The sequence below is a fragment of the Mixophyes fleayi genome, chromosome 4 (genome assembly GCF_038048845.1).
Source record: "Mixophyes fleayi isolate aMixFle1 chromosome 4, aMixFle1.hap1, whole genome shotgun sequence".
Lineage (NCBI taxonomy): Eukaryota > Metazoa > Chordata > Amphibia > Anura > Limnodynastidae > Mixophyes > Mixophyes fleayi.
Window position 1 is genome coordinate 230,155,352 of NC_134405.1, and position 26,691 is coordinate 230,182,042.

General features: G+C 43.5%; 1 protein-coding gene across 1 annotated transcript in view; it reads right to left on the reverse strand.

The window, feature by feature from the left end:
* Window positions 1-26,691, reverse strand: part of CCDC38 (coiled-coil domain containing 38) — a 52,721-nt gene that overhangs the window by 9,551 nt on the left and 16,479 nt on the right. The window contains exons 5-11 of the mRNA XM_075209424.1: window positions 13,754-13,937; window positions 13,063-13,130; window positions 7,506-7,669; window positions 7,346-7,426; window positions 4,358-4,542; window positions 2,229-2,334; window positions 1,884-1,947 (exon numbers count right to left, since the gene is read on the reverse strand). Coding sequence (XP_075065525.1) covers window positions 1,884-1,947; window positions 2,229-2,334; window positions 4,358-4,542; window positions 7,346-7,426; window positions 7,506-7,669; window positions 13,063-13,130; window positions 13,754-13,937 — 852 coding nt within the window. The remainder of the gene's footprint in view (window positions 1-1,883; window positions 1,948-2,228; window positions 2,335-4,357; window positions 4,543-7,345; window positions 7,427-7,505; window positions 7,670-13,062; window positions 13,131-13,753; window positions 13,938-26,691) is intronic.

The window sequence follows — 26,691 nt, forward strand, 5'->3', positions numbered from 1 at the left end:
TTCTGGAGTGGGAAGAGGTAATCAGAGTGGAGGAGAGACGATGGTCATTGGCCGAGCGCAGGGAGCGGGCAGGGGTGTGAATGGTGAGGAGGTTAGAGATATAGGGGGCAGTAGACTGGGAGAGAACTTTGTAAGTGGTCGTGAGGAGTTTGAAAAGGATCCTATAGGGGATCCTATAGGGGAAGGGGAGCCAGTGTAAGGCATGGCAGAGAGGGGAGGCAGAGGAGGAGCGGCGTGAGAGAAAGATGAGTCGGGCAGCCTCGTTCAGATCAGAATGAAGGGGGGCGAGGTGGAAGGGGGGAAGGCCAGTGAGGAGAAGGTTACAGTAGTCGAGGCGGGAGATGATGAGTGCGTGGATGATAGTTTTGGTGGCGTCTTGTGAGAGGAAGGGTCGGATGCGGGCGATGTTGCGCAGCTGGAAGCGGCAGGTTTGGGCAAGAGATTGGACATGGGGGGCGAAGGAGAGAGAGGAGTCAAAGGTGACACCCAGGCAATGGAGCTGGGTGACAGAGGAGATGGTTATGTTATTAACAACGATAGAGAGGTTGTGGTGGGAGGGGAGCCTGGGGGGAGGGAAGACAATGAGTTCAGTTTTTGAGATATTAATTTTGAGAAAGCGCTAGGACATCCAGAAGGAGATTGCAGAGAGGCAGTCGGACACACGAGAGAGGAGAGTGGGAAAGAGATTAGGAGAAGATATGTAGAGCTGAATGCCGTCAGCATAGAGGTGATATTGAAGACCGTAGGAGGAGATGAGAGCCCAGAGGGAGGAAGTGTAGAGCGAGAATAGAAGGGGGCCGAGAACAGAACCCTGGGGGACTCCTACCGGGAGAGGGGAGGGGGTGGAGGAAGAGCCAGAAATCCTCATCTTCATTGTTTTTTGTAAGGCACTACAGATACTGCAGTTACAGACTGACAGCATTATAAATGATACAAAAACAACATGAGCATAATAGTAGAGCAAATACATAAAGTAATAATACATTACACTCATACAAATACAACTTGGACATAGAACAGGTTCAAACGAGGTAGACAAAGGAGCTGCAGACATGAGATAGAAAGGACCCTGCTTGTGAGAGCTTACAGTCTAGAACAGTGTTTCTCAACTCCATCTCCTTGCTGGAGCACAGGTGTATTCATTACTGACTGACACAGTGTAGCAGGTGGTATAATTATTTCACTGGTCACCTGGCAATCCGGCACTGTTAGAGGGTCCTGAGGTCTGGAGTTATGAAACACTGGTTTAGAAGGAGGGGGCAAAGCCCAGACAATAGGAAAGGAGTGGACGTGGGAGGTAGATTGTGCAGAGGAAGTATTTTTATGTGGGGATAGGATAGGCCAAAATGAAGAAGTGGGTTTTGAGAGAGCACTTGAAACATTGAAGGTTGGGGGATCGTCTTTTTTTTTAAAATTTTATTGAGGTTTTGTATATAGTATATGGGAGTGGGGGAAGGAAACAGAAGAACGAGCTGAGAGGAGGGGGGGAAGGGAGGTACATCATGTTCAATACACTTAAAGACATAGGGGATAGTCTTTTAAGGTGGGGAGTTCCAGAAATGGGAAGCACTACTTTGTGATTTGAATATAAAGGATAATACTATTTAAAACAGTATGGTTTAAATGTAGGTACTACTGATTATTAGTACTACTTATAGTAAACACAAAACAGGACTCAATAATATGACAATGAATCATTTAGGCACACAGGATATTTTTTTTTGGCAGGTTCCACAAATAGAACATTGCTTTAAGTTAATGTTATTCATATTAGTAGTATCTCTTACATACAGGTATTGTTTACACTTCACACTAATTTTATAACCACAAATGATGTTTGATATTAATAAGATCAGTAACTCAGTATGAGAAAACATACACACCTCATCACTGTCTGAATCTTCTGTGAGTGTTTCTCTCTCATCAAAAGAAGCTTCACTAGGACTTCTAGAATCAGATTGCAATGAAAGTGTCATAATATGCTCAAGTGTATAAGTAACTCACATGTTATAAATGGTGCCCATAATGATATATTAAAATATATTCCATCTTCTATTTTCTACTGGGCAGTGTCAATTCTCTGTATGCAGAGAAAATATATTGAAAATATATGCTATTTACCTTATCCACGAGAAACTATTTTGTGACTTGAAGGATAATAGTGGTATGTTTATGATCATTGTTGAAAAGCAACTGTATATATACACTACACAGCAGTCTTGTAGTACCTGGTTGATGATATTCTACTTCCAGATGATTTGTAATGGGACTGTGGTGTTAGCTCTCTCATAGCTTCTGTTCTAGACAATATCCTCATTAGTTGTCTTTCTGCCTCTAGATAGAAAACAAGTCATGAAAATGATACCAGCAACAAATACAATCATCAACAAAACTGCCACTAAAACTCACAAATATACTAGAAAAAAATAGCGGAGACTGTTGTAACTGAATGTATTTGACATGAAGTTATTGTGATGTAGGTTTTTTATGTACAACAGATACCCCTACTGTAAGTCTTTAAAGTAATAGAGGCAGGGTGGGCTGAAATGTTTTGGTCTGTGGTGTGCCTGGGTCTTCTATCAGTGCACCACAACAGAATAATGGGCGTGACAAAAGAAACCATGCAGGTGCGGCTTTATATTGCCAATACGAAAAAGTGTTATGCTGAAGAACTATATTCAAATATAATACCTTCTAGCTCCAGCTGAGTAGTATTCAATGCAGAAATCATTCTATTAAACCCTAAACAGCATAGATAGCATCCTAGTGACCCTTTACAGTGCATAGAGCATCCTACTGACCCCCACCATTACCCACATAATATTAACCACTCAACACCCACCAATCCTCACATAACATTAAGCCGCCCAGACACACCAGTCCTCACATAACATTAAACCCCACCACACACCAGTACCAACATAACATTATCCTCACACACAGCTGTCCCCACATAACTTTACCCCCACACACTCCATTCCCAACATAACCCCCACATAACTTTAAACTCACATATACACACACCAGCCCCCCTATAACATTAAACCCGCCAACCCACACACTTCCAATACACTTACTAGTCCTACAGAGATTGATGGGAGGCAGACTCCTCTGTCTCCCTGCCAGAGATGAAGCAGCAGTAAAGTCTACTTTGGGAGAAGTAGCCGACCCGAATCAGTGGGCAGATTCACAGGTGGCTGGTCTCGGGGGGGGGGGATGCCAACCACTCGGAAGGGCAGCAATGCACAGCTCGCCAGATTAGCCCCCCTCCTAGATTTTGTTTTTTGTGCAAAGAATAGCTGTCCAGTATAAAACCTCCCAGGTGGCCAGCCCTGATATACAGAGTATATTCTCCAATTAAAGGAAAAAGTTACCTTATTAGCCATTTTAGTCTAGAGGGCTATTCTGTCCTCAATAAACTGTAATGATTACAATATACAATAGAGTGGACTCAATTTATAATGAGGTATACAACTGTGGAGAGTGACAGAGGGGATATATACTAGGGACACACAGCGGGCAAAAGTGGATGAGCTACACAAAGGGGATACTAGCACATTGGATACAGATATACATGGAGGAGGGCATAATGAGAATAGCAGTCGGAGAAATTGGAGGGAACAACCAAGTTGTCACATACCTCTCCAATTTACTATACTTGCAGTGTCTAAGGTGCCTGTCTATTACCAGCTCTCTTTATCTTTTACACTAGTGCCAATATAGTCACAGTTCTTGACATTAAGCACAAGCTTGCAAATGTCACGCACTTTGGCTGTTAAAGGCAATCAGTCCCACTGTGGCTGAACAAGTATCCATAGCTAGACAACTCATTGTGCATCAACTGTATATAGTTTTCTCTACCCATTGTCAACATCAGCCTGTTTTGTGATCATTCTTGTTGATCATTCTTGTTTACTAATGACCTTATATACTGTCATGAATGGACTCCGAATCTGTGCTACATGCCACCGACAATGCAGTATGTCTCTCTCATTCATCAGCTGCTGCCCTGTGGGGGAAGCCTGGACCTCCATTAAACTCCATACCTCAAATGGCCAGTGCCAACCACTAGCAGCAAATGCGAGTCCACTACTAGTACTTGCGACAGTCTGTTCAGGCCATGGACCCTGCTGATGTTCCATTGCTTACTTTGTTCTGGTCATCTCTGAACAAGTTGAGGAGCAGGAAGCTGAACAAGAACACAAGACCTTGACCTGTTTCTGACTACAATTTGTGTCTCATGCCCATTGCATACTGTTGCTCCCTGCTTTCTGGATGTTACAGTTGTCTCTATGTCAGATCAACTTATAGTAGTTCTAAGAAACGGACTATTACAGAGTACAAAACAAAATCATACTGTTTGTTATTGGTGGAAAAAGCATGGAGAGTTTCCTTTCTCTCGCTTTCTCTCTTTTCTTCACAGCTTCTCTGTTCATTTTCTTCTGAATCTGAGTCTCCAGCCATTCTTGTGGAGATATTGTCTTGAGGAAATCTTCATAGAGCTTGTACTCTTTAAGTACTGCTTCACACTTTCTAATGTCACTGGGAGGCAGGAAAAGAGCAGTCATTCAAATCCACAAAAGCAGGCTTCATAACAATCATATATGATGGTGTTTGTGTAAACTCACTACATCAGAATGTGCTCTTACACTTTGGGGGTTACTCTATAAAAAGAAGACTTAAGGGAAAATGGAATAAAAGGGACTTAAAAATTTAGGGTACAGTACAATTTGTATGTCAGTTTGACAACTTAAAAGTTGAAATTTTGATGGTAAAGAAGTAAAATGGACACAACTTAGATTGACACAAAAGAAAACATCAAAACATGTTACATTTTTACTATTTACATATAAAGGGTCCAATTCATGTTCGGATCTAGCATGCATGTAAGTTGCGTTTTAAAAGGTGAGTGAAACAGGAGCGTTGTTCAGACCGTATTCAAATTGTGGAAGTCAAATAATTGGATGAAGTCGAGTAAATTAATTAATATTTGTCTACCATTCGATTGCGATTAGTACGCCACGTGTAAGGACACAATGGCACAGATAAATAACACACACGCACACATTCACACTCTCGCTTGTAAATAATACACACTTTCTAAAAGTTCCAATTCACACTCGATTGTTTAATAAATGAATTAAAGTATTACAATAAAGGTATTTATGGTTCAGGTCCTCTAAAATGTAAAGAGTTTGGTCTCGTATTAAAGCTTATTTCACCAGCAGTAACCTGGTTTCAACAGAGTAGCGATCGCATCTAGCAGTCGCTAGTTATGAGCAATATGAGATTAATACACAAAAGCACTCTTCTTATGGGTCAGTTTAAATCGGTTCTTCGGCAGGAAGACACGTAGGCAACAGTTGAAGTGAGTTGCCCCCTCCTTTGGGAGAAGATCAAATGTATTGACTTATGACCAGCAGTCTACTAGAGCATCATAAACCTTGGACCAATGATGAACTCTCTTAATGTTATCTGTGTATATTTTGTGACATCAGTGTTTTTTCTAAACTTAACAACATAAAAGCAGCCTCTGATTCAGGAACAGGCACACTCTTTGGCAACAGACATCAGGATTGACTGACTGTTCCTGGATCCAGGGCTGTGCAGCCCTGTAATTCCTACACTGTTCACCTGATTTGGATGTAAATACCCTTAAATTAAAACTGAAAGTCTGCAGTTAAAGCACATCTTGTTAGTTTCATTTCAAATCCATTGTGGTGGTGTATAGAGCCCAAAATATGAGAATTGTGTCGATGTCCCAATATTTATGGACTTGACTATATATATATATATATATATATATATATATATATATATATATATATATATATTAACATTAAATACATAAATAAAGATGCTTTTAATGCATACTGTGCATACACTGCTTTTTATTGTGTATCTTCCTTGCATACACATGTTGTGTGCTATCTAGTGGCCTGCATGCGTGTAGTTTTTAAAGACCATCGCTATCATTCCACACTTACACCTGCCCTGCAGCTGGTGCAAGTGATACGGTTGAAACCGAGCATACTTACGAGAAACTCAGAACTTGAATCGGCTGCATCTGCATCTAAACGCCCTTGGCATGCCCTCAGTGTACATGGCTCACTTTTGTCCGCTCTTCCCACCCTTGTTCTGCCCCTCAAGTCGTAGGCTATCGTGTCATTTTCGTTCAGATATGAATTGCATGCAATTGTGTTCATTTGCATAAGGTCCGTTTCTGAGCCTGAGCATTTCACGCAAGATATGCTACACAAATGGAGGTACTTTCAAACATGACACCACAGTGTCTAAAGCATTTTTGGTGGGAAAGACTTTTAAAAAGCAACTTGTTAAATAAAAAATAAAGCAATCTGATTCTACTTTACTTAACTGTTAACTAATCGGCATGTTGGCTTCAGTGGAAAATATTTGTCTGAAATGATCTGACTAAGTGTGTGTATTGTAATTGTACATTTAAAGTCTAACCATCCTCCAGTTTTCAACACTGCTCATTGATTGCAAGTTACTTTCTGCTTAATATTGTAATGTGTGCGAAGCAATCACTTATTTTTTTAAAAGATTTGATTAAAAACAATTGGATCGTAACATGTGCCAAACCTGTACGTTAATGTGATTTTGCAGAAATTCAATTGTTTGTTCTGAAAAGCAAAATTTGATGCATTTGAAGAACACCTTCTCTACAGTCAAACATGGAGGAGGTTAAGTGATGTTTTGGGGTTGCTGTGTTGCATCTGCCACTGGCTGTCTTGAAAGTCTGCATGGCATCGTTAAGTCTGGAGATTACAGGCCATTTTGGAGCACAATGTTGAACCCAGTGTGAGAGGGTCATGGGTCTTCCAGAATGGGGAATGACCCCAAACACACTTCAAAAAGCACTCAGGAATGGTTCAAGACAATATGCTGGATAAAGTGACCAGCAATGAGGCCAGTTGTAAATGCCATAGAACCCTTGTGGTGAAAACAGCAAGTGGGAAAAGGTGAAGAACTGGAGCAGTTTGCAGGAAGCTCACCAATGGCTATAGAAAGCGGATGATTGCAGTTATTTTGACCAAAGGCTGTAGCTACCATATATTAAGTCAATTGTGTCAACAATTTTGTCAATGCCCTTTCTTCTCATTTTCTGATTTAAAAAGGATATACAGTATTCAATTCAGAATAAAAAACTGAGGCTATATAATGTAAACAAAAAAATAATTGAGGAGACTAAATACTGTTGTAAATCTCAATATATGTTTAGAGGAAATTGTGACTTATTTGGATAAGATGCAAGAGTGGCAGTATTCATGGCCATAACTTTATAAAGACATCCCCATTCATATATTGTACTTTTAATCTTTACCTTTTAATTGCTATAATATCTGCAGAGGCTGTCCGGATCTCTGTGTTCTTTTCCAGCACGGCTTTTGCTTGTTGGTCTGCTCTGAAAGAGTATCATGGAATTAGGACAAGCTGGTTATCTAAATGTGTCATTGGAGAACCAAAATAATAAATATATTTACATTTTCAAGGCTTCCACTGATCTTTTAGCACTTTCCGCCAACAATGCCTCAAATGTCAGAGTCTTATTTTTGAGTTTTTGCTTAGCATCACTGATTTTTTTCTCTTCTTCTGACACAGTTGTTTTCATAGTTCTTATCTTTTCTTGTTTCATAGCTATTGAAAACTTAAGACAACAATTAGACAGTTTAGGGCAAGATAAGGTGAAGGTAAAGGTACAATTTGGCCCACTGAAGGGTCACAGTAGTGCAGGACTGAGGTGAAAACAGTTATGTGCAAAAGAGAGAGATGAATGAGGGGTAAAGGGATCAGAGGTCTCTCTATTGATATATTATTTAAAACAAATCAGTGAGGGCGTGGCCTGGCAGCCATTGGTGTCAGACGTTTCTAACCAGGGCTCCCTGTGTGGAATTCCTTCTATCCCTCACCATTGTGATATTTCTCCTCTTTTCTATCCTCAACCACCTCCAATCTGCTCCTACAACACCAGAGCAGCCTGTGGTGGAGTTTCTGTCTTATGTCAACCACCTACAATCAAGTATTGGAAGCTGGCTCTGTTTTCCCACCACTGGAGCTAAGGCCTCACGGCCATTGGGCTGGCCCCGAATGGGCATAATATTGCTGCCGATCTGCACCAAGGTTTGCACGCGTACCACACACGCCTGCCATGGGGTTCGTTGACTGACAACACGGCTTCATCATGCTGGTACACTGCAGATGTCCCGGGCGTACAGTGAGGCAAACTGGCCCTTCATTCCCTTCACTCCCCAGATGCGGACAGGGCCCCAAATTGTGCCTCTCCCCGATCACTTGGACCCTGCTGTGGAGTTGGGGCAGGCACTGCCTGGAGTTCTGGTGCAGTCATCTTCTCCAACCTCCATATCTACACTCTGCCACTGGTCCTGAACTCTGTGTCTTTCTAGCGCCTGCACCACCATCAGAGTGCGAACCTCTACTGCCCAGACTCCCTATGACCTCTATGACACTGGCGCTGGTCAGGAGGACCTGAGCCTTATCTGCAAGCTCCTTCGGCAGCTGCCATACTCTCCAACAATCTCTGCCCCGGTGGCTCCACACGTAGCTGTTCCATGACGAGGTATCTCAGGGTGCAGTGCTCCTGTACACATGCCAGCATCGGGTGAGCCATTTTGATTTTACCACACCAGACTCTGTGTCCTCTCCCTACATGACCTTCTATATTACTACCATCTCAAGGGGGCCCACCCCTGCACTCTATGTGCCCCTCTGCAAAACTAAAGGCCAAATGCTGAACTCCAACCTCTGATGGCGGCTATGTGACTATCATTAAGCCATGGACCTGGTGTGCTGTTGTGTCACCAGCAGGGGAAGCTCCTGCTCTGATCTCAGTTTATTGTACTTCTCAATCAGCATAGCTGAGCATGCTATCCCCACTGTCTTGCCAGAGAGACTCATTGCAATCTCTGCTACAGTCTAAGCAGGAATCCTGCAGTTCTGCTGTGCTATCAGCAGATAGAGCTCTTGCTACAATCTGTATTTTCAACACTTACAAACCAAACTGCAAGTGAACAGTGTACACTATCACCTTCCAACGTGTATTAATACCAAAGGCGTTTACTCTACCCTTAGCCCTGTGGCTCTGTGGAACCTCTCAGGTCGCTTCTAGATAATCGCCTGACTATGATGTGGAAACTTTCCTCTCACCTGTGTGTGGACCATTTGCTATTGGAACGTTACCTGTATACTGATTTTGTATCTTTCACTCTAACTCTCTCTCCCCATAGTACAAGAATGCCCAAAAAATAAGAAATCTAGCTGTCAGACTCTCATGAAATATCTTACTACAAGCCAACCCACCTGTTCAGATGGACATCACCTCCTTCCCCTTCTGGGAGTGACTCTGATATGGACCCTACGGTGGATGACCCTTCTGCCCACTCTACCAAAGCAGACATTGCTGCCCTCCTTTCTGAAATGAATTATATGAAACAAACCATCAAGGATGAGGTCACCAAAGCCATGTCCACCCTTTCCTCTGAGGTTGCGGACCATGTAGACTCCATCAGGAGAACACAGGAGGAGATCATCCAATTCCAACAATGTTCAGAGCAAGAATTTGTCCACATACTTAACCATCTCCTGTCGCTTGCTGACAAACAGGAGAATGCTGAAAACAGGGACAGGTGCAACAATGTTAGAATCCATAATATCCCTGAATCAGTGAAGGTCCCCAACTTGAGCATTACCTGTTACACCTCTTCCGTATGCTGACTTCCTCGATTTCAGATGACCTGTTTCTACTGGATAGAGCTCACCGGGCACACCACCCCCAATCGCAGGATACCAACACCCCGAGAGATGTTATTCTCTGCCACAATGATTAAAAGGCGAAAGAACAAATACTCAGAGAGGTGAGAAGGAGCCCAGAGATCTCAACTGACAGGGCCAAAATACTCATCTTCCAAGGTGTCATAATTGGTTCTGAAGAATACACACTCAACCGATTCGCGGCTGATATCCTTCTCACTTTGACTTCCCCCTACATCTCTCTTCCAAACCTGTTTAATAGCCTCGCTACTTATGAATCCATTTTGGGTTATAAAATAAATCTTTCAAAAACTGAATCCATTGCTCCCCTTTTGCCATCCCCAACCTTAGGACTCATTAAAAGCAACTTTAACGGAAATGACTCTCTGTATGTAGAAAAACTTTCCTTGAATTATTAAAATAACTAAGCTGGATCTGCTTGGTTGGGCAGCCTCAAGATGAATATTCTGCCGTGCCTTGTCTATATTTTCAGACCCTTCTTGTGAAGGTACCCGGCCTACCCTAATTCAGGTACACCGCTGGTTCTCCCAATTTGTATGGTGATGCAAGCCCCCTGCGCACCAGCTTTACTACCCTGCGTAGAATGACATTTAATGGTGGCAGATGCTTTCCAGATGTTCGCTTCTATTATATGGCTACACATCTGAGTCAAACCGTAGCATGGTTCGCAAGAGGTCAAGGTCCGCTGTGGATAGATCTGGAGTCCTCCTGTTGCAAAGTATCATTTTTGGGATCAGCACAGAGTGTTCGGCATGCGACAGACCTTCTTTACGAAGATCACATCCAATCACTTCTTTCACCTCCATTGTAAATTTTATTTTGAGACCGCCTTTGGCTCTTCCCCATAACGCCTCTCTGGGACAACCCTGACTTTGCCCCTGGGCAATGTCTCTGTATCCTGGCAGGAGAGGGGAATCAGAATGGTTGGATATATTCTGGCTTCGGGCCAATGCATTCAACTGCCGACACTGGAAGAAAAAATTAATTTTCCAGCTGTAGCCCGTTTGCCTACCAACAAGTGAGGCACTATGTTGATTCAGTTCCTAAGCCTGATATAAGAAAATATTTATCCTCACTGGAGTCTCTATGTTTTCACACGCCCCTTCAAAGGGGTATAATTTTATTTCCTCACCACTTCTAAACAGACCACCACATGAAATCAGATGGGATGCGGACTTGGGCAGGCCACCAGATGAGGACACCTGGACAATAATTAGAGAAAGGCTCTCCAAGACCTCTATTTCAACCCTTGTAAAAGGAAATGCCTATAAAATATACTTTCAATGGTATCTGGTTCCTACCCAGATGAAAAGGATATGAGATACCACCTTTTGATTTGTTTGGTGAGGTTGTTGGGAGCAATGGTCCTTCCTACACATCTGGTGGTCCAGCCCGAAGTTTGCTCCTTTTTGGGATGATGTGGCCACCTTGATCAGTGATATCACTAAAGTCCCAATCTTCAAATGCCCTTGGTCTTTACTCCTGGGTTCCTCACTAAATATCCTGTACAAATATCCTGAGAAACTATCCGTACAGATCCTCAATGCAGCCAGATGCTTGGTTGCAAAGAACTGAAAAAACCCAGATCCTCCCTCTAGGCAACAACTCCTTAACAAAATATGGTATTTGGCGTCCATGGAAAAAATATCTGCGTACTTAAATAAGAAGTCCCAAAAATGTTCCCAAACTTGGTGTGAATGGTTTATTTAGTCCCTCTGCTCCCGATTTGCCCAATAACTGTACTCAAGACATATCAGCCCTCTTCCTCTAAACATAGGATTGCTGGCTCACCCCACATTTTGTCCTCCTATGGGTGCCCACTGGCCGCCAAGGGCCCCGTATTAGGCCTCAGTTACCCTCCTCCCTAACCCCCACCTATTCACCGCCCCCCTCCCCCCCCCCCCAATAAATAGAAAAATCATCACAGCCCTGTATCTTCTGCTTTTGTTTAGCTCCACCTGTTCGTTGCCAGGCCAGATGCATAAATGTTAGACCCACATATCTACTTTCATTATATATGTGTCCTATGAATGGTTGTTACATCTTCTTTGTTTGTATTATAAGCTGTCAATCTCTTTGGCCCCTCCAATGTTCATATATGGACTTTGTATGTTGTGTGATGGAAACCATAAAAAAAGTTCTTAAAAAGAAAGTAGTGCATTATAGTTATTAGAAATGTGTGATTTAGGAATAAAATGATTATAAAGTATGTGGGGGTGCATGTGAAGTTTGCTCTGGCCAACTGGAGGAGTTTAGCAGGATTAGGGCCGTTCCTTGCAGAGTGCGCCTTCTTTTATACCCATAGATCTGACATGGAAAGGGGAACACTGTCCAATTCCCTCCCCATCCACCTAGCCTTGAAATTCTGCTCACCCTAGTATTAGGTGCGTGCAGCTCTTACTTTACGCTGCCCTGGTCATACCCTCTATCTGTTCCCACGGTCAGGACAAAGTTCTGACATTGTGCTATTCATTCAGTGTTTTAGGCGCCCAGCCGCCCATATACCCTCTCTACGCGACCATCTTAGGTCACATAGTGGCAGCAGTAGCCTTAAATAAAGGCAATGGTGTGGTTTGGAGACTTTGATCATTTCCTAGATGTAATAGTCACTATTGTACTGCATGTAAAGTATTATGAGGATGTATACACATACAAGCTGCATAACTGGTTGAGTGCTAACCTTCTTTCTTTATTATGTTTAGTTATGTGTATATTATTAATGTTGCGGAATAGGGGGTGGGAGCAGATCACGATTACCAGCTAACAAACAGAGAAATTCTAAGACTTAGTAGATGGAATTGCCAGTGCAAACAGGGAAAGTTACAGATAAACAGTATATACAGACACTGAATTATTCACTTATTAAATATTATTTTGTACTTAACACGTCAATAACACAAACAATGAAAAGGTTTCAAATGTATTCAAATATTATTAAGGTTTGTGACTATATATAGTAAGGAAAGCATTTTGCAAAATGTGCATCGAAACCTCCAGCAAACATTTTGGCAGTAAAAACGTGTCTTCTAAAGTGGTTCATCGGTAGTAATAATTGGCTTAATTACATGTGAGATATGGTAGCAGTCAACTTAAAAAGCAAGGTTGTGAGCTCACAGCATTTCCAAGTTTATTTATATCAAAGATATTGCAATTTCTGAAACAATGTAATTTGAGTGGACAGTATATTTAAATTTATTTTCATTTGAACTCCTTTCATTGTTTGTTATTTGACCCTTTAGTAAGAAAAAATACCTGTTCCCGAAACATGTCTCTTTGTTGTTCCATGTATTCTCTTAAAGACTCCCTTCCAAATCTGTAACCTAAACAAATATTTAATCCTTTATTAACTGTACTTTGTGAAGATAATGATGTACGTCAACACAGTTTTCCATACAGTATGACATATGCCACAAATGTCATTAGCTTCACTTATTTTATTTTTATTTAGGTGTACGTACAAGGTTGACAGTCCTTGTGTAGGTGTTGCCCTAACTTTGACCTGTCCATGTCTGGAACCGTAATGTACAAGCATGTTCAGGATGACTGGTCTTCAGAAAACTAAGAAGTCAAGATATAAGCTCATTCCCCAATTGTAAAGTGCTACGGAATTTGCTGGCGCTATATAAATGTTGATGTTGAAATAGCATGTTTAACCAACAACTGGAACAATGCAGTTCTGATATATTGGTGCTTCACACAAGTGGGAGCTGTCAATTTAACTTAAATCTGCCACCAATGAGGTCAGCAATGGGTACGTGTTCTAAAGCCACACAGCTTAAACTCCCCTTTATCTGAAATGTTTCATTTTAAAGGTACACAAGGTTAGAGCAGCTTTTATCAACAGTGCAGACCACAGACATGGAAGTTATGCAATGTAGTGTGAAATTCTTTGTAACTCCTGACACATGAGAGAAAAACAGATTATAGGGAAAACATATCTCACATCTCACTGTAGAAGAAGTGCGATCGGGGTCATATTTTTCAGTTGCCTGATGTTTCTCTTTGACTTCATTTGGCCTGGGGTCACGTTTTAGAACAATTTTTCTTCTGGAAAATGAGAGGGACCTGGCCCTGGAGGCAAATGTAGTCTTATCACAAACCTTCAGGTTTCTGTAGAAGTTTTTCTCCTGAGTCCATATTGTGAAACAAAGGACAGATTAGCAAGAAGAAAATAAAAATAAAAATAAAATACACATATCCTACATAACAAATTTGTAAATGTTTTACACAGCACATATTTGCAGCAATTGCAACTCAATCCTGCTCATCAACTTTCAGAAAAAAATAAACATTCACTAAAACCCTAAAGTAAAGTTGCAGCAGAAAGTGCACTCAACAACCATAATTCACCATAGAGTTATAAGACTGCATTTGCATTTTACTGTGCATTCTAAAGTGTCCCCAGCACAATAATTCTATTATAATAAATACAGTTAATGCTGATACAGTGTTGCGATTCAATACACATATTAGGACCATGTCATAGGGTTACCAAATGGAACATAGCACTTCATGAGATGTACTGTGCATATTATATGTACTACAAGTGTCTCATATTGTGTGCTATTATATTATAATGTTGCCATGTTCTAATATTATCCTACATTTATATATCACAAATATATTACACAGTGCTGTACAATCAAATACGTTTATTAATGTACATCAAACCCCAGATATTGCAACCTCATTTCCCAACTACATACATACAAACAACAGGGCTAATTTAATTAGAAGGCAATTAAACTTCCAGTATGTGTTTGGAACAAGGGACCCATTGGGAACACATGCAAACATACACTACAAATTTCATGGGATTGAAATCAAATCCAATAATAGATGTGTGCTGACATGTTCTCCTCATTTTCCTTGTGTTGGAGTACATCTGGGAATAAATGTGGCAACACCTGATACAGGTAATCTTATTCTGATACAATATCTTCTTCTTTTCATCTGACACATGTATTTCAATAGTTTGCTACTGGAGTTTTCACTATTTAACATTTTTGTTACACTCACACAGGGCACTAACTCAGAGCAATGCAGTTAGACAGCTTAACAATCTCTCTGCGAGGTAGTAAATTCTCCAGTGGTTGAATGAAAATGTGACATGAAAGGGATAAAAAAAAACGGTATTTCTGTACATATATTAAATCCTTTTCTCAAAGTGCATTGAGGGACACTGGAACCAATAAAGCCTGGGCTCCTACACCTCTGTATCCCCTTTTTGGGGCTGAACATGTAGTTTCTGAAAAAAATAGATAAAGTGGAAACTTGAACTTATAGGGAACTGAATGAACCTGGAAATTTTAAAAGAACGTGTTGAGAATCCCTTCTGTTCGCACCAAAATATAAATTTGCCATACTCTATGGCTGAAGATGGTTTTCTAGCTTTCAGCACCACATTATCTGAAAGATTTAGCCTTGAGGATCATAGCTTGAAAAGCCTGAACACCTTCCCTTTTTTTATTCTTTAGAACTTCCTAGCATTGCTGCCAGAGGGAATAGGTAAACAAGTTTAAAATTCCATCTACTAGAAACAGTTTTGAGTCTCTTGTCCTTGAGCAATAGCTGTCTATTGTGTGGTTGAACCGAGATGTAATCATGCTAACATTTGATTCACCCCATTTCGCTATTTTTAGAAATACCTGTCGATAAACCATTCCTCCAGATGTAGAGCATTCCTGCTGGTAAAATCTGCTTCACAGTACACTCCTGGACTGAATAATGCTGAGATTGCTGGAATGTTTAGTTACATCCAGTGCATTATCCCTTTGACTTCCTTCATCGTCAGTTAGTAGTGAGCTCTGTGTCTTTCTGGTGGTTGACGTATGCCAATACTGTGCCATTGTCGGATTGAATGTTTAGCAGCTTTCCTCTTGGAAAAGGCTTAACTTTCACATGAGCATTTAAGCCCGCTCTTAGCTCCAGAACATTGATTAGTAACATTGACTCTGTCTGGAACCAGCTCCTGAAGATGCTACTGAAGGGTCACCTTGCCTCAGCCCTAAAGACTTGCTTTAATCTTAATACTTAAGATTGTCGAGACCCAAATTGTGCCAGATTCACTTTCCGATATCAGCATTATCAATTTCGGCCCCTTCAATTCAGGCTAGCGATGGCACTGTGTCTTTACAAAGATCATGGGACAATGGTGGTTCTCTTGAAAGCCAGAGATGTCACAGTCATCCCTTATCTGGGAGACCTGTTAATCAAGGCAGGATCTCCGACTTTTCTTCGGGCCCATACACCATGGACTGCCTAGATTTTACAGTCACATGATTGCTTCATCAATTATCAAAAATCCCATGCAGCAGATGATCTTACTAGGTCTTCTCTTTGACAACAGTCAAACAAAAGTTTTCTTAACTGAAGACAAAATGTTCTCATTACAGAGACTAATGTTTTTGTTGACTCTCATATGAATCTTGATTTAGCATGAAAGTCCTAGGAGAGATGAAGTCAACCTTCGAATTGGTTCAATTTGCTCAGTTTCAATTGAGGGGGTTCCAAAGAGCTTTGTCAGACGCCGTCCCCGCGCCTCCACGCTAAGCAGGGACGGACGTCTGTCTTCCTCTGAGCGTCCCATTGCTAGGCAACGGAGACACGTCTTCCGGCGGCGTGGTGCGCATGAGCGCCCGTCGCCATGACAACAGGACGCGCTGCTGAAGCTTCCTGTCGGCAGCCAGCCTGTCTGACCGCCGAATCTCTGCCCACCAATGAGGAATAAGGACTTCCTATATATATATTCTGCTCTGACATCACTAGGATGCCAGAGCAACTAGTTATCTAGCCTCCAGCGTTCCTGTGATACCTATATTATATCCTGCCTGTTTGTTTCCTGTTACCAACCCGGCTTCCTGACCTCGCTTTTGGATTCTCCTTGTGTCCTGACTTGTTACTCCGGTTTGACCTTGGCCTGCTGACTATTCTCTGCCTCCTGATTCGGTACCTTATCTGCCCGCTTGGTTCCTGACTCTGCTTGTACGACTACGGATTTGCCTTTTACCTCGCAAGTAGCTACCTGGGAGGGCCGCGACCTGCACGTCGCTTGCCGCGAAGTCCAAACTTCCTTGCGGGGGTCCCTGGTGAATACCGGCGGCGTGTTAGACTCCGCGCCTCCTTGTGTAGTTGTGCCAATACTTGCAGGTACTGAAGTCACCTCTGTGACAGTTTGCTCTGGCCATGTCAACCGAGTCGTCTAATGAACCTTCTGCACGAGACCTTTTACTCCACCTGGCTCAGAGTTGAAAAACAGGAGGCTGAGCAGGCGCAGTTGCTTCATTGCATTCAAGGAGTCGCCGCACGTCTCGAGACCCTCCAGACCTCTGTGACCTCAGCTCAGAATATTCCCATGACTACCTCGGCTGCTGCAGCGACCTCCTCCTCTCCTGCTGTGGCATCCACTGCTGTTTTGAGACTTTCCCCGCCGGATAAATTTGACGGAGAGCCTAAGAAATGCAGAGGATTTCTGAATCAGTGTCTTATACACTTCGAGTATAATCCTGCTTGGTTTCCCTCCGAACACATCAAAGTGGCCTTCATTATCTCTCTCTTGTCCGGACAAGCTCTCGCCTGGGCTTCCCCCTTGTGGGAGCGAAATGACTCAATGCTTTCTAACGCCTCTACCTTTATTGAGGCCTTCCGTAAGGTCTTTGATGAGCCCGGACGCATATCTTCAGCTGCCTCCAGTCTCCTTAACCTCCGCCAAGAGTCCCTGACAGTCGGTCAGTACGCAATTCAGTTCCGCACCTTGTCCTCTGAACTCAGTTGGAACAATGAAGCCTTGGTAGCGGCCTTCTGGCAAGGGCTGTCAGACCGAGTTAAGGATGAGTTAACCTCTCGGGAGCTTCCTACTGATCTGGATTCCTTAATCTCCCTTTGCAATCGCATTGATCTACGCTTCCGAGAACGTACTCAGGAACGTTCCGCCTCCAGACGGACCACTACCCGCCTTGCTCCCATGTTTCAAAATCCGGTACATCAGGAGGAACCGATGCAGATCGGCCGATCTCGGCTTTCTGCTGAGGAACGTCAGCGACGCTTCAAACAAAATCTGTGCCTATATTGCGGAGACCCTGGTCATACCATATCCTCTTGTACTAAAAGACCTGGAAATGCCCCCTCCTAGTCGGTGGCAGGGAGACCGACTTAGGAGTTGGAGTTACTACTCCCTACACTACTGCTAGCACTGATTGCCTCATGCCTATCTCCTTGGATACATCTGTCGGCCCCTTTGAGACCTTAGCCTTTGCGGATTCCGGCTCCGCCAGAAATTTCATCTCTGCCACTCTGGCATCGCAACTCCAATTAACTACACTAAAATTGCCTCAGCCGTTATTTCTCACCGCAGTGGATGGGAATCGGATCTCCAACGGGTTGGTTTCCCACATCTGTTCTCCTATTCGGCTGACGGTAGGGGTGCTACATTCTGAACTCATCAAGTTTTTGGTTCTTCCTCGTTCTGTCAACACTGTCATTCTAGGATTACCTTGGCTCAAGCTTCACTTAACCCAATTTGATTGGAATCGTGCTATGGTTACCTCTTGGGGCCCACAATGTTTCAAGTCCTGCCTATCCGGCCTAAAACCTGGCCAGTCCGCTCTTCCTTGTCGATTGACTGACATCTCCTCAGACTGAATTACCATCTTCATATATCTCCTATCAAGATGTGTTCTGCAAAACCGCAGCCGAGACCCTACCTCCTCATCGGACCCGGAATTACTTCCTGATAAACCACTTCCAAAAGGCAGATTATATCCATTATCTCTTCCCGAGAATGCTGCTATGTCTACCTATATATCTGAGAATCTCCAGCGTGGATTTATCAGGAAGTCTACCTCTCCCACGGGCGCGGGATTCTTCTTTGTTAAAAAAAGAGACGGCTCATTACGGCCGTGTATCGATTACCGGCAATTGAATGCCATCACTGTAAAAAAACAGATACCCGTTGCCACTCATCTCTGAACTGTTTGATAGGATCACTGGATCAAAGATCTTTACTAAACTAGACCTGCGAGGAGCATATAACCTCATTCGTATACGCTCTGGAGACTAGTGGAAGACTGCATTCTGCACTAAAGAAGGTCACTTTGAATATCTAGCGATGCCCTTTGGATTGTGCAACGCCCCTGCTGTGTTTCAGTCTTTCATTAACGAGATTTTTCAAGACCTTCTCTAAGTCTCTGTAGTAGCTTATCTAGACGACATTTTAATCTTCTCCTCAGATTTGGTCACCCATCGTGGTCATGTAAGAGAGGTCCTTTCCCGTTTACGAGCAAATAAGTTGTATTGCAAACTCGAGAAGTGTGTTTTTGAGGTACCACAGATTCCTTTCCTGGGCTACATTGTGTCTGGGGTAGGTCTGCAGATGGATCCTGTGAAGTTACCTGCGATCCTCGAGTGGCCTAGACCTATGGGGCTAAAGGCAATTCAGAGATTTATTGGTTTCACCAACTACTATCGACAGTTCATACCTCACTTTTCTTCCATCATTGCACCCATTACCTATTTGACCAGAAAGACAGCTAATCCTCAAGTTTGGTCTCCGGAAGCTATCGCCGCTTTTGAACTCCTCAAGAAAGCCTTCTCTTCTGCTTCTGTGCTTGCCCAACCGGATCAGAAGAGACCATTTCTAGTCGAAGTTGATGCTTCTTCTGTTGGTGTCGGGGCAGTTTTGTCGCAAGAATCCATTTCTGGCAAGCTATTACCCTGCGGTTTCTTCTCTAGTCTAACTACGGCATTGGAGATAAAGAGTTATTAGCAGTGAGGTCTGCACTCGAAGAATGGCGTCATCTTCTGGAGGGTGCTCTACACCTGGTCACTGTCCTTACCGATCACAAGAATCTCATCTACCTTCGGGATGCTCGGTGCCTGAACCCCCTGAATGTATTGTGGCGATCACTCGGACACCTCCTGTCGGTTGTTCCTTCCTGGAACCACACCTACGCCTGAAGGCGCTCCGTTGGGCACATACCTCTTAATTTGCTGGGCATGCCGGATCAGAGAAAACTCTCTCGCTACTCTCTCGACATTACTGGTGGCCCACTATCCGTACTGACGTCCGGGAGTTTGTAGCCTCATGCACTACTTGTGCTCAGAATAAAGTACCTAGGCAACCTCCCGCAGGACTGTTACAACCTCTTCCAATTCCTGATCATCCTTGGTCTAGCATATCAATGGATTTCATCACTGATTTACCACCAAGCAACGGCTGCAACAGATTCAGGGGCGCACGTAGGATTTGTTTCCTCCGCCCCCCAAAAAAAATAAAATCCTAGAGACCTGCCGTGCATGCGCGGCAGCTCCGTTTCAGCTGTACTGTAGTATACAGCAGCCGCGGCGCTGACAAAGAAGCGTCCGCGGCGGTGCTGTATACAATACAGCACCGCCGCGGACGCTTCTTAGACAGCGCCGCGGCTGCTGTATACTACAGTACCAACATGTATGGCACTTTTTAGCGGAGGGGGGGGGGTTTCTGGAGACCCAGAAACCCCCCCTGCGTGCGCCACTGAGATTTTCTAAGATGGCCCATTTCGTTCCACTAAAGGGTCTTCCTACTGCATCTAAACTAGCACAAATCTTTATTAAAGAGATCTTCCGCCTCCACGGTTGTCCTCTGGAAATAATCTCTGACCGTGGCGTCCAGTTTATTTCTCGCTTCTGGAGAGCCTTCTGCAAGGATTTAGGTATCAGCCTTAAATTCTCCTCTGGGTATCACCCACAGACCAACGGCCAGACGGAGCGAGTAAATCAAGATTTAGAATTGTTTTTTCGTTGCTTCTCTTCACACAACCAATCCAATTGGAGTCTTCTGCTGCCTTGGGCCGAATTTACCCACAAAAACCATAATCATTCTTCTTCTGGATATTCTCCCTTCTTCACTGTGTGTGGGACCCATCCCATTCTTCCCTCGTTTTCTTCCCCACCTCCCACGGTTCCAGGCGCCCACGCTATGACTCAAGATATGGCTAAACTATGGGTTTCCACTAAGCAGAACCTTCTCAAATCTGGACGTCATTATAAATCTTCCGCTGATAATCATAGAAGAGTCGTACCAGTCCTCCAGGTTGGGGACAAAGTCTGGCTGTCCACTAGGAATCTGAGACTACGGGTTCACTCCATGAAACTGGCACCCCGCTTCATTGGGCCTTTCTCAGTTACTCAAATCATTAATCCAGTTACAGTTAGACTCCAACTTCCTCCAGCGTTGAAGATCCATAACACCTTCCATATCTCCCTCCTTAAACCTCTGGTACTCAACAAGTTTTCCCATGTCACTCCTGTTCCTTATGCTATTCCAACCACTATGGGGGACGAATATGAGGTTAGTCAAATCCTGGAGGAACGTAAATTTCGAGGACGTCTACAGTACCTAGTACATTGGAAAGGCTTTGGACCAGAGGAGAGGTCTTGGGTATTTAAAGAAGATTTGCATGCCCCAGGATTATTATCCGCCTTTCTTAAACGGCGCTCTTTACCAGATGTGTCTTCCGATTGTGAGGAGGGGGGTACTGTCAGACGCCGTCCCCGCGCCTCCACGCTAAGCAGGGACGGACGTCTGTCTTCCTCTGAGCGTCCCGTTGCTAGGCAACGGAGACGCGTCTTCCGGCGGCATGGTGCGCATGCGCGCCCGTCGCCATGACAACGGGACGCGCTGCTGAAGCTTCCTGTCGGCGGCCAGCCTGTCTGACCGCCGAATCTCTGCCCACCAATGAGGAATAAGGACTTCCTATATATATCCTGCTCTGACATCACTAGGATGCCAGAGCAACTAGTTATCTAGCCTCCAGCGTTCCTGTGATACCTATATTATATCCTGCCTGTTTGTTTCCTGTTACCGACCTGGCTTCCTGACCTCGCTTTTGGATTCTCCTTGTGTCCTGACTTGTTAATCCGGTTTGACCTTGGCCTGCTGACTATTCTCTGCCTCCTGATTCGGTACCTTATCTGCCGGCTTGGTTCCTGACTCTGCTTGTACGAATACGGATTTGCCTTTTACCTCGCAAGTAGCTACCTGGGAGGGCCGCGACCTGCACGTCGCTTGCCGCGAAGTCCAAACTTCCTTGCGGGGGTCCCTGGTGAATACCGGCGGCGTGTTAGACTCCGCGCCTCCTTGTGTAGTTGTGCCAATACTTGCAGGTACTGACGTCACCTCTGTGACAAGCTTCTTTGGTGGCTCAGGACCAACAACCTCAGCTGAGGTTATCCATTCACTGGTGACCTTCGCAGATTGGGACATGTAAGTATGCATCCGTGATGTCCATGGAAACAAAAAATGTAATTCTCTTTCAGGCTTTTTATCACTGATCACAGAGACTCCATCTTGAACCTGTCATCTCAAAGACAGAGGTTCAGGTCTTGTAGGTTCAAAATTGATCACAAAGAATCATTTGGTTTCTGGGCAAAGAAAATGTTTGAATAGAATCCCAACCTTTTATGTTGTACTGGGACAGGACTGAGGAGACTAAAGAATTGATGACCTGTGGTAAAAAAAAACTTCTTGGAGGGAGCTTCAGAAGGTCTATTATGTAGCCCCGATCTATTATTCCTCTCACCTAGGTGTCTGAAATGGAATTTAACGACCGACCCCTTAAGAGAAGGCTTCATAAACCAGGCAAAATTAATAGATTAAGTCTGTCTATTATGTGCTGGCAACTTCCAAGAATGAAGCACTTGGCTGTGGTAACTATCAGAGACACATCATGTCCAGAAGAAGTCACAGGATTATAGAAGGTAGAAAAGTGATGAAAGAAGCTGAGGTCAAAGTATTGGAGAAGATAGAATTGTGATGTACAGTCAAACAAAACAAGTCTTCAAAACACAAGCAGAGAAATCCCAAACTAAACTTTGTTCCTGCAAAGGTTTGGAAGAACTCAGGGACTTAATAAAGGCTGCAAACAGATGGGATATATTGTTCTGATTGCAGAGTAAGGAATGCAATAATCCAGGTGAGGTGACTAGATGTTCTTAGCAGACCGCTGATTACAGGAATTGAGAGATGGTAGCTGTCACTGTGAATTGTTTTCTGATGGCTGTCATCTGGAGCTAGTGTTGCGAATCCTCACTGTAATTGTTTTCTGACAGCTGTCAACTAGAGCTAGTGTTGTGAATCCTTACAAGAGTGATATTTGGAACATGTAAAAAAAGGCTCTGGTAGTACTCCCTTTGTGTGAATGACAAAAAACGTGAGAGTAAAGTGGCCAGTTGTAGAACACAATTACTATGAGAGTGAAGTAAAATCATGACAAAACACCACAGAAATAGAATAAATCACAAGAAATAAACACATTCTGTTACTTTGGAAGGCGATATAGAGGAGACATTGCTATTTCTCCACGATTTGTAGGCCTTAGGCGGGCATTCCTGTGAGAGGAAAAGCCCACCAGATAGGAAAATCAAACCTTACACTCCTCACCCTCACCAGTTTACAATGGTTGATTTGAAAACCTTGTAAGAGTGCCTAGTGAGGGGACTGACAGAACAGCCACTCACATGACCCTTATTACCAGCATCAGAAGCTTTGCACAGCCAGCACGTTATAGACCGCAAGATAATACTCCTGTCAGGCTCCACTGATGGAGGAGTGGTGTCTGCCTAAATACAGCCTCAATTCCAGGGGGTAAATGTATCAAGCTGTGAGTTTCTGGCAGGTTTGTAAAAATGGAGATCAGATTCTAGTATCATTTGTTTAGTACATTTTACAAAATGATAGCTAGATAGCTAAAGGCAACATCTCCACTTTTAAGACTGCCGGAAACTCTCAGTTTGATACATGTACACTCCGGAGTGCGATCTGTGCAGGGAGGCTGCTGATTATTCAGGCAGCAGCTGGAATAGTCCATCACCATAGTGACCTGTTACCCATTTCCGGACTTCGAGCCTTAGGAGAACAGGGGGAAGGGCAGCAGTAAGCAGTGCTGCCATCAGGGGGGTACAGGGGGTACCCTTGTACCGGGCCCGGGCTCACCAGGGGGCCCGCTGTCCTCCAGTCCCGGCGCCTCCGCTGCTGTCTTCAGCCGCCGCTGAAGGAGCAGCAGCTGCAACATCTCGGTAAGTATATTTTAAAGAAATGTTATTATCACCTTTGTTTTTCTGTATATGTCTATACTATAATATATATATATATATATATATATATATATATATATATATATATATACATACATACACACACATATACATACATATTGTCAGGATGAAAGCATAAATCTGATATGCTGAAATAGAATATTGAATGTCAGGGCCCAAAATAAAACTTTGCATGAATACCTAAATTAACCTGATCTTCAACTCAGATAAATGTGTGACCAAATGAGCCCAGGAGGAGGTAATTGAGTTAGGCAAACCCTTTGTGCAGAGACCAGCTTAAGATATGCAGATCACAGACATCCATTGTATTTGATCATGTATTTTCCTAGCTAATTGACTTCCTTTCAATAGGTAGTGTAAACACAAACTAACTCCTGGGTGTAAATTGGAGAACCATATGCCTAGGTGAGAGCCTTGTAGACAAAGATAGCGTTTGAAGTCTGCCTATAAAGATATATGGAAATAAGGGTTTCAAAGGAAAATGTCTACATCATTCACATTTTGGGAAATCTGGATGCCACTCCGTACTGAGGGGCAAAAACCACACAAGGGTCTTGAAACATAGATACCAACTACACAGGGAACAGCCATAGGCACAGGTATTTCAGGATGAGATTGGATATTGTTGTAATCTCATCATATTTGGTATTTAAATGTGCGGGAAATTATGATCGGTTTATTGAAGGGAAAGTTATGTCTCTGGGAGGTATCTGAGGAAAGCTAAGACCGGTCAAAACTTAGGAATAGTTTGAACAAACCTGAGGTGACACGCAGGGGACAATTCTGCTCCCACGTTAGCATTCACACTGCCCTTGTGAATGTCGTCCCATTTGAGTTTGCTTAAAAACCTGTGTCTGGAGGGACAAAGTGTCAGACTTTTGGGGGAAATCAAGTTACATTGATAAGCTGTCCATCTTCTTATCCAATTCCCCTTGGCCAGAATGCAATTCATGTAAGTGCAAATCTGAATGTAATCCTTTTTATTTTAAACTGTTTCTGCTTGTTATGTCAAATTTATTAATTGTTAATTGTTATTCATTATTTTTGTTGTTATCTGTATGCCCTGTACTTTTTGTATATTAAATCTATAATTTAATAAGTTGCGTTCTTGATACTCTAAAGAATTCATTGCCTGTTTAGAAGAGGCAGGTTGCTCGACCAGGTTAACCCTTGGAATGCCAGTGTGTGATTTGTTGATACATTTGATTAACAAGCTGTGTGTGCTTGTATTTACATTTGTGTAACAGTCTGGAGGTGTGAAGAGTTAACCCTGTGTGTGCTGGTGTGGGTCTTGCTAGTTTGCGGAACTAGAAGCCTGTGTGCCAGTGAGGGACAGTATATTGGGGTCCTATTGCCCGTACCCAATAGGTGGTGGCTGAACCTTGAAGTGTCTGGGGGTGTGAGAGCGCTGTGTTTGGGGGCGATTCTGTAGGTCTAGAACCTGTGTGATAGGTGCGAGAGACTGCGGGCTGAAATCGTGTGTGACCTCAGACAGCAAACACCCCAAAGTCACGGCAGCTGGGAGCGTGTTCGTGGCAAATTGGTGGCATAGCGGTGGGATGATTTTATTTCTTAGAGTATTAAGTGCATGGTTTAAGTAATTAAACCTTGCACTTATAAACTGATTGTAACCTTGCGAGGAATACAATAGTTTTACAAAACTCAGGGCTATAATTTTTAAAGACATACGTGCAAAGCAGTTCCCTCCCCTTCTCTCTTGTTTTTCTTTTCTATCTTTTATTTTTCAAAGTAACTGCAAGGATGGCAGCTGCTTACAAGAAAAAAGCAAAAGAAGTTTTAATTGCCCTGTGTGAGCAGCGAGGTCTCGACTGGACAGATAAAACTAAAAAGGAGCTGGTTTGCGCATTATTGGAGGATGATGCAAAGAAGCAATGTGATATGGAACCTGAGCTGGGGACCAAGTTAGAACCAGAGGATCAAGGTGTGGATATTGTCACTGAACCAGAGGATCCAAGTGGGTACATTATAATAGATCCAAAGGATCCACTTAACATGATGAGTATGGCAGAGCTAATTGTAGAAGGTCAGCTGCGAGGTTTCTCCTGCCACAACAAGACACGCGGGGAGATCATCGAACACCTCCTCTGGAAGCAGGACAGCCCGATCCATCCTTTCAGTGAGTATCGCATGATGGTTCTTATTCCGGGCTAAAAGATGAGTATTGTGGAACAGCTGGACTGCCTAGAGGAGCGTTTTGAATATGCTCAAGAAGAGGTATATTTCCGGGGTGGGCTTCATACCCCATTCTGGCAAGATCAGTGTCGCCGGGTGACTGATGAAAGGCAGCGCCTGCAGCAGCTTCTTTCACAAGCGGGATCATCAATCGCCCCATTTACTCTGAGTTCTGACCATTCATCTGAGTTTTCTATAGAGACAGGGGGGTCAGTGGCTAGCCCACACTCACTTAGCCCACCGTCTAACAGCTTAGAGGAGATAGATGAGGGGCCCAACTCCCTGTTACTCTACACCCCCAGATAGATGAGTCCAAGGGGGAGGGGAGTGTCCTGTTCTGTAGCCCCCAAGATAAGAATTGCATAGTGTGTCCCACTGACAGGGAATGTTGTAACTGGGGAGCAGGGCAGAGTGGAAGTAGCTATTCTGCTGTGTCAGACTTAAGGGGTTCCCACTTAGATGTGTTTCTAGGGGAGGGAGGTGTTCTTTCAGGCAGCCCCCACAAGGAGACTCAGTCAGTGAGCAACACAGAGAGGGTAGCTGAGGGGCCTAGCAACCCTGCTACTGTATGTCCCCACCTAGAAGTGCAGTGTCAGG